Source organism: Panthera onca, chromosome D2 (assembly GCF_046562875.1).
Source record: "Panthera onca isolate mPanOnc1 chromosome D2, mPanOnc1 haplotype 2, whole genome shotgun sequence".
In the NCBI taxonomy this organism is placed as follows: Eukaryota; Metazoa; Chordata; class Mammalia; order Carnivora; family Felidae; genus Panthera; species Panthera onca.
This window is the reverse complement of record NC_138349.1, coordinates 53,340,935-53,354,137: the sequence shown is the minus strand read 5'-3', so window position 1 is coordinate 53,354,137 and position 13,203 is coordinate 53,340,935. Positions and strand designations below refer to the sequence as shown.

General features: G+C 50.5%; 1 protein-coding gene across 22 annotated transcripts in view; it reads right to left on the bottom strand.

The window, feature by feature from the left end:
- The window catches only part of CAMK2G (calcium/calmodulin dependent protein kinase II gamma), a 56,227-nt gene that overhangs the window by 40,241 nt on the left and 2,783 nt on the right, over positions 1-13,203 (bottom strand). For 21 of the 22 annotated variants that reach the window (XM_078434420.2, XM_060643112.3, XM_060643108.3 and 18 more), the window contains one exon: positions 2,850-2,909. In XM_078434420.2, coding sequence (XP_078290546.1) covers positions 2,850-2,909 — 60 coding nt within the window. Of the gene's footprint in view, positions 1-2,849; positions 2,910-9,569; positions 12,245-13,203 lie in introns of those variants that run through there. The other variant, XM_060643125.3, reaches the window with a different exon arrangement.

Below are 13,203 nucleotides of genomic sequence, written 5' to 3'. Positions count from 1 at the left end.
TGGGTAGGAAGTACAGAGAGCATCCACATACCAACTGCCCTACACACTCATGGCCTCCCCTACTGTCAATATCTCCCACCAGCACGGCACATTTGTTATCATCGATGAGCCTATACTGACACATCATCGTCTCCCAGACTCCACAGTTTACAGTAGGGTTCATTCTTCCAGCAGGCTTTTAACCTCTGGGATAGAATATCTATTAGGGAGGAAAACTGGGGATGCCTGGCTCCTTGCACCAAATATCCTTCTGAATTCAAGGGTCTCCGAGTCTGACAGCAACCAGAGGGTGATCATGTGCTCTCTGTTCTCAGCATCCTCAACTCTGCACCACTCTCGGGCTGGTCCACTTGTATCCCTGCGGGATGGAGTTAAAGAGGCTGGAGCCAAAAGGGCCAAAGCTCTGAAGGAGGGGGCAGCGAAGAGAGGAGAAGAATAGTGAATTAGGGCACAAAACTGCCTCCTCTCCCGCCACAAGCCAGATCAGGATCCATGGCAACCCCCGCCTCCTGGATCCACAGTTCCACCACATCTCTAGCAGCCCTGGTTCCCACCGGAAGCCAGAGAGCCTGGCCAGCCAGCTCTGCCAGGACACCATCCTGACTCACCCTTCCCTCTCCCTGCTCTTGACCCCAGAATAAGGCCTCAGACCAACATCCCTCAGGATCTGGGAACATTAATGACACGAAGCACAATTCTAGGCAATCAGATGCTGATGAAGTGAGGATGCCTTTCCTGGGTTGGGTCTCGCTGGCCCCCTAACAGAGCAGATGGCTGAGGCAGACGGTCTCCAGGTAGAGCTGGGGGCAGGTAGATAAAAAGGAAAGAGCTACCAAACCAAAGTAAGGTCTAAAAGGTCAAAAGTATATATTTCATTTCTAGAAATGCATAAAAAGAAGGGTATGACTGTTTTCAGCTAGAATCCCATTTTTGTCCTTGGTCATTTCTCAATTGTCTTCATCTTACCTCAACCCTTCTAGGGTCAACCAGGTCAACCAGGAGGTGGTTCCGCCTCCTGCCTCCTTTATCCCACCCTATATTCTCCTCCCTACATGAGAACAGTTCATCATTACTCTATGAGTTGGTCACAAGTAGCATAAGGAAAGGAAGTGGCTGTCCTCAGACCCTGAGACCTGGGACTGGAACATCAAAATGCTTCTGTGTTTGTGGATGGCTTTAGCTACCAACACACTTTTTCTTCCTGTTCTGGAACTTCTAGGTTAGAGGTCACAAGCTCAAAAGCCTATGGCAATCAGTGAAAACATGAGGTACCAGAGAGTGGCAAACGACGGTGACCAGCAGGCTCAAGAGACAGCCGCTGCCCAGCCCGAGCAGATGGAGGCTCAGGAGAGCCACAATGTCTGATTCGAAAGACTGGGAAACAGAATTTTTTTTTTCTTCAAAATGTAAAATCTCGTTTTTAAATATTGGCAAATAATGAAATATTTTTAGACCACTGAGCTGGCCAAACAAAACACGCCTGAATTTGCGACTGCTGTTCTAGTTATTCCTCTCATTGTCTCTTCTCTCCTACCCAAGGTGATACATTGGTCCCAACTGTGCTGTTTTCAGGTGAGGGTCTAACATGAGAGCTCACCCAGGGAGCTCCAGTAGTTCCAAGCCCAGGACCCATCAGCTGAGAGGTGTTGGCTCGATGGAGCACACTGCACCAGCAGAGTCGAGCACCGGCTCTGCCAATCTGCTTCAGGTGTAATCCAAGCTGCCGATTGCGATCTGTAAAGCCCTGCATGGTTGGAGTTCTGGTTACCTCAGAGCTGCTCCTCTCCCCCTTGGGCCGGAGTACGACCTCGGCTCTCCCATGTAAGGGCTCACGTTAAGCATTCCAGCCTGAGGTCTGGGAAACCAGAGGCTGGGTAGCTCCGGAGGAAGCATCCAGCTTCGGCATGTCACCTCACAGCCCCGGCCGCCAACAGAGCAGAGGGGGAGGCCTCCGGGGCACTGTGGGAGCCCCGATATTTAGGCCATGCCTGAGGAGCAGGGAACACGTGTTGTTCTTTGTGATGACTCAGGGCTTTCAGGGAAAACCTAGGAGATGCTCCCTGCTCTGCCTCAAGTCAAGACTGGGGTTTCTGCTCAGATGCTGCAGCCAGCCCAATTTCTGTCCCCTCTGCAAGAAGCACCAAATCAGGGCCAATGCTTTTGGCAAAGGCTATTTCAGCTGAACAATATAAAACTGAGCCGGGGTGGGTTGTGGCAGGCAAACCTCCTCAGGCTTTAGAACAACCAACAATGTGCTCTTGTCCCCCAAGTTGGGGTGGGAGCAGGGAGAAATCCTCTTAATTTTTTCTCCTTCCCCATGAGAGTGGCCCCTGCCATCCCTTCTCCAGAGAAGCCAGGCGGGTGGGCAGCTTGCTTTCCTGGCTCTGGGGAATACAAACGGGAGCACCATGGAAACCCCCAGAGTGTGCATGACACCGTTAACAGGAACAAAACTCTTTCAAGTCCAGGAACAAAATCCGGACCCTTTTATGATGGCTGTGGAAGGCCCCTGGTGAGGGATGCTGGCAGGCTACTAGCCCAGTGCCTCACACGCTGAGGATCCTGGACCTCAGCCCAAAGACGGAAGGAGAAAGGGAAGAAAGGGAGTCCAAAACCTGTTCCAATCCTCACATCCTAGCCCTGAAATAACACTGCAGGGATGGAGACCCTCAGGTCTCTAAACTAGAACGCCCCAGAATTCTTAGCAAGACACAGTTGCTATCCCACTTGGACAAAAAAATTACACCAGGCAAAGGCCCAGGGGCAGAAGTGGTTTCATACACAAAAGCAGTGCACCTCTGTTCTCCCTGCCTTCTACAACATGCCCGGTAAATACCCTAAGCACTTACCAATGTTTGGATGTTTCAAAAGTCGGCATATCCGGGCCTCACGTTCTAGTTTTTGGTGATCTAAAAGCAGAAGAGAGGAAACAAAAACCATCAACCATCCATTCTCTTTGTGGCCACCTTGCTATTCACACTCTTCCAACTATGCACTTTTTACAATTTGCTGAATTAATGCAGCAAGTCACAGCAATCCCAGGGATAGGTATTATGACCACTTTTTCCAAATGAATTAATGCTCTAGGAAAGCACCTTAAGTTAGTGAGAGGTGGAGTTGGGATTTGAATCCAGGTCTTCAACTAAAACTCTGGTACCCTTTTCACTATAGCAGGGATTTCACTGGGCCAGGGTGTCCAGAATTTCTTTCTTGATAGAAATACTAATAATAGCTAAGTTTTATTGAACACCTACTATATGACCAGGCACTGTGCTAGGAGTTTTACGTATATTCTCTAATTGAATCTTCATAGCATCCCTGAAACATAATGCTGCTGACAACCAAGATGATGATGAAGATGATAATGATTTGATAAAATAATCATAGCTAACATTTCTTGAGAGTTTACTTCTACACCAGGCAGAAACAGCTTTTAATTGATTCTCGTAACAACTCCATGAGGCTGGCACTATTATGAGGCCCATATTACGGTAATCCTGCTTCTCCCCAGGATCTGCTTGGCCATACACTGCTATGAGCTCTCACCTCTTCACACTCAGGCACTGGGGTTACTCTGCTTTGGTGAAATGACCAGGGTCTAGGAGATCTCAGATGCAAGCAAGCAACATTGGTCAATTCCTTCCATAGGAAGGCAGAGCTCCAAGAAGTAGAAAGAGAGGATGTTACTATGCAAAGCAAGGTGGCCTAGAAGCCCTCTCCACCCCACCTGCTGGAATTCTGCCAGACAGTCCCCTCCTACACAAAGTCTCCCCTGTTCCTCTCAGTAGATGGGACTTCTCCTCCCCCTGACCATCCCCCCACCTTCCACTGCACTTCTTATAATGTTCACATCATACATTATGTCCACCATCTTTTGGTCACAAGCTCTTTAAAGGGTGGGATCTTTTTGAGTGATGCTTCCTAGAGTTCCTTCCATAACAGAGGCTTCATAAGGGTTTATCAATAGCATCAATAGTAGTAACAACCATTATTTACTAAGGATTTACTATTTGCCAGGCAGAGGCATAGATTATCTTATGTCATCCCCACCAAACCCCTATGAAGTAAAGGATCTGATTAACTCTATTACATTACAAGTGAAGAAATGAGGAAACTGAGGCTTAAAAAGTTGAGGGAACCTGCTCAAGGTCGCAGGCAGTGGATGCAGGTGGTCTGAGCCTAGAGCCCTTTCTCCAGCATGATGCTATGATGACAGGATAAAGAAAAGTAAGAGCAACCCGTAAAAACTCCAGGCTTTGTGGGGGCATAGCTCAGTTCACCTCGACTTCTCCAGGCCCAGGCAGGTGACTTCACATCTCCATCTGCCAAACAATTCCTGCCTCCCTTGGTAAGGGCTTCTCCCCACCCTACCTCTACCTTAATAGCAAAGAGCCTCTGTAGAGCTTGCCATGACTCCCACAACCATCCTACCAGGTAGGTGCTATGACGGTCACCATTTCACAGAAAATGACACTGAAGCCCAGAGAAGTTAAATAACTTGCCCGAGATCACACATCTGGAAAGGGAGGAACTAGGATTCAGACCCAGGCCTGCCAAGATAATGTAGTCTGTGATAATGCAGGGATTATAGACTAAAAGGAATTCCTAATTGTTGTTTCACCAATCACCCCTAGTTTTGTCCTAAACGTTCCCTCTAGCAACAGCTCTGCTTTGTGGAAAAAGGAGGTGGGGACAGGCAGAGATTAGTTCCTGCTGCCCAGGCTAATCCATCCCAGCTGCCCAAAGATCTGGGTCAGGCCCTCCTTCCTATCCTCAGGTTTGGCATTACCTCTAACCGGGATGCAGCCAGAAAACCACAGGTAACCCCACACTCCCACATTACCTGGGACCCATCAGTCCCAGGGACTTTCAGACCCTAGAGTTAGTTGAGAAAGTAGTGCTAGCCCAGCCCAGTTGGCAGGGGGCTTGCTTTTTCCAGATATGGCTGGAAGGATGTCAGGGCTACCCCACCTTCCTCTCAGCCCCTGAAATTGGGATGGGAGTACCCAGCTAGCCAGCCCCAAAGCTTCCCTCTCTCTGACCACTTACCTCACCACCCTCCAACCCACAACCCTTGGGCATGGCTGCCCAGGCAGGTGCAGAGGAACAGCATCTTGCAATGCGGAGATGACTGCTAAGGGGAAGGCCTGTAAGATTAATGTTTATCTCCTCCCATAAGTCTCTTACTGGCTAATGGTTCCAGTCCCACAAGAGCAACAGCACTAAAAATAAGGGTGCTCTGGCTTTACCAGTGACTCAGAAGGAGGAGAGACACAGATTCATCCTTCCAGCTCCTTGAAGGAGCTTCCCAGCGTCCAGAGGGTCCTTGTTAGCCACTTAATTCAGCCCTGTCTCCAAGAAGCTGAGTCCCCATGTCTTCTCTGAACCCCAGGCTGCTCCTTCGTCTTTGCTCTGATCCTTAGCCATGCAGTCCATCCATGAACACAACAGTTCTGGAGCCAGACAGCCCCGGGTTGAGTCCAAGCCCTGCTATATCAGGTAAGCTATTAAACTCATCTGAGCCTCATTCATGCATTCAAAAAAATATTTACTGAGGCCTTCTATGTGACATGCACTGTTCTAAATGCTGTAGATACAGCAGTGAACAAAACAGGACAAAAATCCCTGCCTTGATAGAGGTGATATTCTAGTGGGGCTGGGTTGGGGGAGGGACAGACAATAAGAACTAGATGGCACATTAAATGTCTTGGCAAGTGCAATGTAGAAAAATAAAGCAGGGAAGGGGAATAGTACATATCTAAATAGGATGATCACAGAAAGCCTCAGCAAGGAAATGACATTTGATTAGGACCTAATGGAGGTGATAAAAGGAGCCAGATAGATACCTTGGGAAAGAGTGTCCTCACTTCTAAAACAGAGGCAGTCAGGGGCGCCTGGGTGGCTCAGACAGTTAAGTGTCGGAGTCTAGATGTCGGCTCAGGTCATGATCTCGCGGTTTGTGAATTCCAGCTCTGCATCCACACACTGCCAGTGTGGAGCCTGCTTGGGATTCTTTCTCTCCCTCTCTCTCTGCCCCTTCCCAGCTCACACTCTCCCTCTCAAAACAGTAGATGAATAAACTTAAAACAAAGAAAGAAAGAAAACAGAGGCAGTGATATCTGCAGATTAAATGAGGTAATCAGGTAAATGCTCGGCACGGTGCCTGGCACATGGAGAACCTCAGCCGTGGCTATCACCAGAGACACTGAGAGAGTTGGACCCATTCTCTCTCAGCTCGGGCACCCAGAGAGTCCACAACACACCAGCGGAGCCCTCTGACTCAGCTCTGTTGCAGCCCCCCTGGGCATCGAGGTATTCCCTCCTGTTTTGGTGGGGCCCGCCTGTGTCTACAGCCTGCAGGTGAAAGGTTAGCAACAGGGGCTTCTCAGAGAGAGGAAAGCCTAAGGAAGTGCCACTGCCTGCAGGATCCCTCCTCTTCCTCAGCCTCACCTTTGTTGGCTGTGGCGTCCTGCCATGCAGAAGCTCTGCTCAATGAACCATGTGGTTTTTGCCAACCATTCTCTCTCTGCCTCCTCACACCATACACAGCCAGCCGGTACCCCGGCCTCTCTGCTATTGTCTCCTGTCTCTTTCCTCCACACACCTCCTGGCCTGTAGTCCCCTCCAGGACTGGTCTACGTCTGGGGAAAAAGCAGAGGGCTCCACCCTAGCAGAGGCTGTGGTATTTCAGGAACAAATATGGTTTGTAGAGCATCTTTCCCAATTGCAAGGGCTGTCCTGGCTAACGCACAGTATCACAACCCCAAAGGAGGTGAGGCCACTGAACTGACTTGGTCCACAGTGGTAGGTCAAGGGCCTGGCTGGGCATCCTAAGGTGACAACACACCAGCTGGTGCTCTTGTCACAAAGGTGGCCTTCTCCCTTGATACACCCCTCCTCCCACTGACCATGGAGCTCACTGTTCCTAGGCCTTCCAAGGCTGACCCTCTTCCCACCCACCTTTCAAGCGGGCTATTCCCCGCCCCCTCACGTGGCCCAGCCCCCCCTTCCTGTTTGACAACAGCCACTTCCCGCTTTTGCACAGGGCCACTTCCTGCCTGCCTGTGTGCTGCTGCCATGGAGAGACCCACCCCTGCCGACCTTCAGCCCAGCTCCAACCACATCTCTCTGCAAAGTTCTCCCCCTCAATAGCAGAGGTAGCAACAGGAGCAGAAAGCAGAAGTGGCTGTTATCAGGGATCTGCTTGGGCCTTCCCCAACAGCCCCTCCAGACAGAGCCAGGCCCGAGAAACAGGCATCCCTGGAGGCTCTGCCTCTCCTGCCTTTTGCCCAAGTATGTCCAGACCTGGTCCCGGCCAAGTACCCATCACAGGAAGAGCAGCAAGGAGTGACCAGAGGGTCAGTGCCAAGCGAGACAGAAAAGAGGAAGCAGTGAGGAGACAGCATACGGCAAAGGGGAGGCAGAGTTCTAGAACCACCTCTCCCCTAAACCCAAAAGAGAAGCCTACTCCAAATGCACTTTCCTTCCATCACGGGATCAGGGGCCAGGGAAGGCTGGCCATTGATCCTCCATGGCCCTGTAGGGATATGACTGATTTAGCGACTTTTCTCTATAACCACAAGTGCCAGCACTAATTTAAAAAAAGATTTTTTTTAACGTTTATTTATTTTTGAGAGAGGCAAAGACAGAGTGTGAGCTGGGGAGGGGCAGAGAGAGAGGGAGACACAGAATCCAAAGTAGACTCCAGGCTCTGAGCTGTCAGCACAGGGCCTGATGTGGGGCTCGAACTCACGAACCGTGTGAGATCATGACCTGAGCCAAAGTGGGAAGTTTAACCGACTGAGCCAACCAGGCACCCCGCCGGCACTAGTTTCACATAAGATCCTATTGCCACCTAAATACACAACCCTCTATCATGGAAAGGACACAGAGCCCTACTCTGGCTATGAGAACACTCTCCAAGTTCCAATCCCAATGACATCCTTGACTTTTCAAAGGGTATTTCAAGGGTCTGTGCCTATGATCCCAACATGAACGATGAGAAGATTCCTACAGTTTCCTAAAGCCCAATTTCAGATGCTTCAAGTGGAATGTCTCCTCTTGCTGCCCTCCTGAGTGCCCTCCTCTTCCTTACTAAGCAGCAGAGACCTCCGTCTGGCCTCTGGGGCATCACCTGGAGGAGAAGAAACAAGGGCACCAGAGGGATCTGGTGTCATCCGCATTTCCAGCTGCTTATTAACAGTCCCTGGCCTTGGGCACTGACCAGTGGGAATCCCAAGTCACAATCCCATTGACCTCATCCTGACACTGTGATGCCACATCCCTTCCTGTTTGAATCTCACTCTAAAGGTGCAAAGAGTCTCCAATTAAGAGCAAAGTCCATCCACCATGTAAGAGCAGGGGTCATGGCTTCCAATTCCTTCACACTCACACACCCGGGACCAGCTGAGGGCTATGAGTACAGTGGGATAGGCCCTGAAATGTGCTCATGTGAACCTCCAAGGTTCTGTCCCTTAATCTGGTATTCTCCCTTTCTCTTCAGTCCTAACTCAAGCAGGTTTAACCAGGTGACACAAAAAGCCAAGCCCTACTTTGCCCGTTGTGTCGTAAGATAAGAGAAGCTTTAAGGAGGGAAAGGAGAGAGGAACCAAGAAGTTGTTCCATAGCAAAGGTCTCCCAAACCAGCTTGGGTGGAGAAAATCCCCATGGGGTCACTAGCAAGGTCAAAGAAGGCAGGGCTCTGCCTCTGGACACTCTGGATGCTCTCAGGGCCAGAACAGGGTCAGCCGCTGAGTTCTCCATGCCCCCGGCACGGCTCTGGGTGCCTGCAGCCTTTGCCCACTGTTTTGGTGACATTTCCTTCATGGTAACCAGCCCCAAGTAAAACATCCCAGGAAGCAGCCCCTAAAAATAGCTCCTCCCAGGGCAGCAGCAAGCGGGGGGGGGGGGGGGGGGGGGGGGGGGGGAAGAGAGAGAGGAGAAAAGAGGGGAGCAGATGGGAAGCTGTTGCTGCTGCTGATAGGACCCAGGAAGCAGAGACGGTGTTGGTGGGGAGTGGCTGGAAATGTCCCCACCACAAAGGGTCTGTACCCAGAGAGGGGGGGTACAGATGAGACCGAGGCCTCAGCCAGCAGAACGGAGGGATTTGCTCCACTGGGCTTAGAGCTCTGGGCCTAGATGGAGGTGTGGGGATGATATATCAACATTCATCACAGGAACAAAATGCCCAGAATCTGATTTAAAGGGAGGAGCCAAGTGAAGACCACACTGCTTGAGGATGCTGGGGTCTGAGCACTAGCAAAATCACGGCATACCTACAGCTCAAAAGAAACAAACCAACCTTCTGTGCCTTGGTTTCCCCACTGGCCCTGGGGCAGATCTTTTCGGCCCTGGGAAGATGACAAAGGCCTCTGCTAAGAGGCACTCAAGAGGTGCAAAGTGCCCATCTCTTCCTGTCATCACCCTTTTGGCACCCATGGGATCAGGCCCTTGTTGGCCTGCCAAGGCTGTCCAGAGAGCGAGCACAGAGATGGGGACGGGAGCCCGTCATACCCACGCCTCCCCTTCCCTGCCTGTAGCCTCACCAGAGAATGGGGTCAGCCACTCACCTCTAGGGTTTCAGCATAGCCTCAAAGCTTGGAACACAGCTTCTGACAAGAGACCAGCGCAAGCAGCAGGAAGAGATCAAGGATGGGGCCACCTTCCAACCTCCATCCCCACCCCATGAGGCCAGCACCCGAAGTCACTCTGGGAAGGTGGACAGGATGGCAGGGTGACAGGCCAGTGTTGTATGAACTAAGCCACACAGCTCACAGCGTGACTGTATGACAAAACCGGCCCAGCATAAGCCTTGGCACAGAGAAGGGACCTCCAGGCAGTTTTCTCATCCACTTAGGGGGACGAGTCAGTGGAGCTCAGTCACTTATATACAGGATGCCCATCTCTCTGTCAACAGAAACTGACTGGCCTATTATCCTCAGGAGGAAAACACAGTTCTGCATACAACCTCCTTAAATGCTTCCTCAAGTCGCAGAGTCCTGGCATTCCAGTGCTGCATAGATCTCTCTTCCTTCTACCCCTCCCGCACTGCTGCTTCACCCTCCTCTCTCTGCCTCCCCTCACTTCACCCAGATCCTTAACAGGAAAGTCTCATTTGGAGATACCACAGGGGACACAAATGTCATGGGGGCTACTCAGGCCAACACTAAGGGGGTGGGGACTTACAGCTGGCACCACCCAGGGGGATCCTATTTCAGTCCCCAGAGCCAGCTGGACCCAGAAAGGGACAGCCTTTGCCCTTCTGGTGGCCAACATGCCACAATCTCAGCCACTCAGCTTGCCACAGGCTTGGACACAGACTGACACCTCAATCTGGGGGCTCAGAAGGAGGCCCCTAATCACAGAAAAGCCCATGTGCACAGATGGCCACATACGGGCAGAGATGCCACCTAGAAAAGGCTGGGCCAAGGTTTGTCTGGTAATCTCGGAGAATGTGGCAAGAGTGATTGTTGATGCTGTTACTGATTTTAGATGGCATTTCTTAAAGCATGGCTGAGGGACCACCTGCATGAAATTCACTAGGGCACCTGTGTAAAATTTAGATTCTGGGACCCAACCCCAGACCTTCTGTGGATGGAGACTAGGAATCTGTATTTTTTAACCAGTACTCAGGTGATCCTTACACATACTAAAATTGAAAATTGTGGCTGAGAGGAAGTCCCAACATTGCCCTATAAGGTCATTTCTGAAGGGAAGAAAGAATCATAAGCTACACTATCTTCCTACATCGCCCACCTACCATACATGCCCCAAGCACGGTCTATAACTTCATGTGTCCTCTCCAACAGTCATGTCAGGCTTACAGCCTGGCTCCATGGATTCACAAAGGGGGAACCCAAGCCAGCCACAAGGTACGAGGGTTCCTACAACTTGGCTCCGAGTTTCCTGACAGCCAAAGCCAAGAAGCAACCATGACCGGTTATGTGGTCCTTTGAATCCATTCATTCAACATGTATAGGCTAGGTATGTGTCAGGCACTTTGTTGGGCCCTGCCTGCACAGAAGTGAAGACATAGATATGGTTCCTACCCTCACTTCACAGGTCCTCAGGAAGAGGAAAGCTTGCTTACATTTAGCCTCAATAGAAATTTCTTCACGGGGGTAGGGGGTATACAGACTAAATAAATAGACATAGCAAGTGCTATAACAGATTTCAAAATACTGTTTCTGGTAGCATCTCTTAGTAAGGCCAAGTATCCACTGTAGTAAAAGCAACTGGAATCCAGATAAATGGTCCAAATACAGAGATTTCTTATAATGCTAACTGTTCCAAGGATAAATCCTAAACTACAGAAGAAGAAAGGACCATTTGCCCTTCAACTATAGCAATATGGGGAAACGCTTTGGATGTAAGCAAGAGAGCAGGATATAAAATGTTAGGCTCCACGAGGTGAAAATCTATATGCATATGAATAAAGATAAGAAGGGAATATGAAGATTTAAAAATAAAAAAAGACATAAGGGCTCAGGCTCCTTGGGGGGTGCTCTTAAATCTTAAAATAACGACTTATCATTGCCATCACCTGGCCCACTAGCTCCTGCATCCAAGCCTATTTTAAATGCCTCCTTCAGCCTAGTGGAGAGCTAAGCTTGGAACCACAGGCTCCCTTCAGAGCCCCAACTCCACACCTATCACTGTTCCAAGCAAAGGGAGTGACGTTATGTGACTTCCAGTGACTTTATGCAGACAGGCCAGCAGACAAAGACGGTGCTCAATGCACAGGCACACGCACGCCCTACCTTGTAACACAGCTATGAACATGGGCCTCTGAAGCCGCAATGACAAGAAACAACAGAGCAAAAGAAGGATTCCCATCCAGATCAGATCCCCCATACGACCAGGTGATCTCTCCCCATGCCTCCTGAACACTTCACCATGGATGCCAAGGAGAAGCAGCTTGATACCCTTTTCTTTCCTTTCGACTTACAGCACAGAAATCACAAACAAGAAAGGAAAAGGCAGAGAGACTCAGCAAACAGAGCAAGCCCCTTCGGACCCTCATGGATGACTCCAGTGGGCCCACCACATTCCCAGACACAGAAATCCAACACCTGCGGAGCCCTAGACAGACAGACAGTGACGAGTGAAACCCAGCCCCAGCTGCTGCACCTTTATAAAATATACAGCGTAAACTGAGAGGCTGCAGGGAAGCCATGGCCTTCACTCCCTAACCCCATGGGCACCAGCCTAGTGGGCACCCTGGCCCAACTCTCCACAAGCTCACATCCCCTGTGCCCACACCTATAGCACAGCCCCCAGCTTGGTCCCTCCATCTCCAAGACAACACCCTCCCACTCTCCCACCTCCAAACGGTACTGGCACCGACAGATTCCTGACCCGTCTTTTTGGCACCTGTGCCTATCAGCCAGGACCAGGCCTCTGTCCCTAAGTTAACCTGGCACGCATGCCATACAACAGAGCCCCAGTCTTGGCATAACCATCTCGAGAGAGGGGGAGTTGATGTCTGAAGCATATGATCTTACACAAGAATCCTTTTCTTGAGGAAAAAAAAAAAATCAAAGAGAAACCAAACCTCATCCAGTTTGGGCAGGGAAAGAAAGATGTCAGTCAGAAAACCAAGACAAGGTTGAAAGGAGGTGAGGAAGGGAATAGAACATGATGACACAGGTCAGGAAAGTTCAGGTGGGTAGGAAAGGAGAAGGAAATGACAACCAAAGGCAGGCAGCTCCACAAAGTCACCACAACAGCTATCTTCACATCCTAGAGTTTGGTTCCTAGAGTCCCTCCCTCTCTTACGCCTGGGTCGGAGGACACTGGTGAGATGAGGAACGCTAAGCATTGCATCACTAACTGGAGACACCAGACACCAGCCCCATTTCTGATGCACCAGGGCTATGCTGCGTGGGCACAGGGAGGTATCCACTCTAGAACTGTCGTCTCTGCCTGCACCCTGCACCCTTGGCCAGAGGATGTCTGCCGAAGAGCCCAGCCCACTGTGTCATCCCCTACCCCAGGGGAGGAGGGCATCTGACTGCCCACATATCTCTATGGCAACCATCGCCTCCGACTCAAGGTACCCAGAGAGAAAGAAAACAAACAAATAAGTCAACTTCATAGCCAATTAGAGGAATGGCAAGAAGTGGAAGCTGGGAAGGAGACAGCAAGACAAGCTCTGTTTTGGGGGATAAAGAGAAGCCCTCCCAGCCAGGAGGCAGACACAGC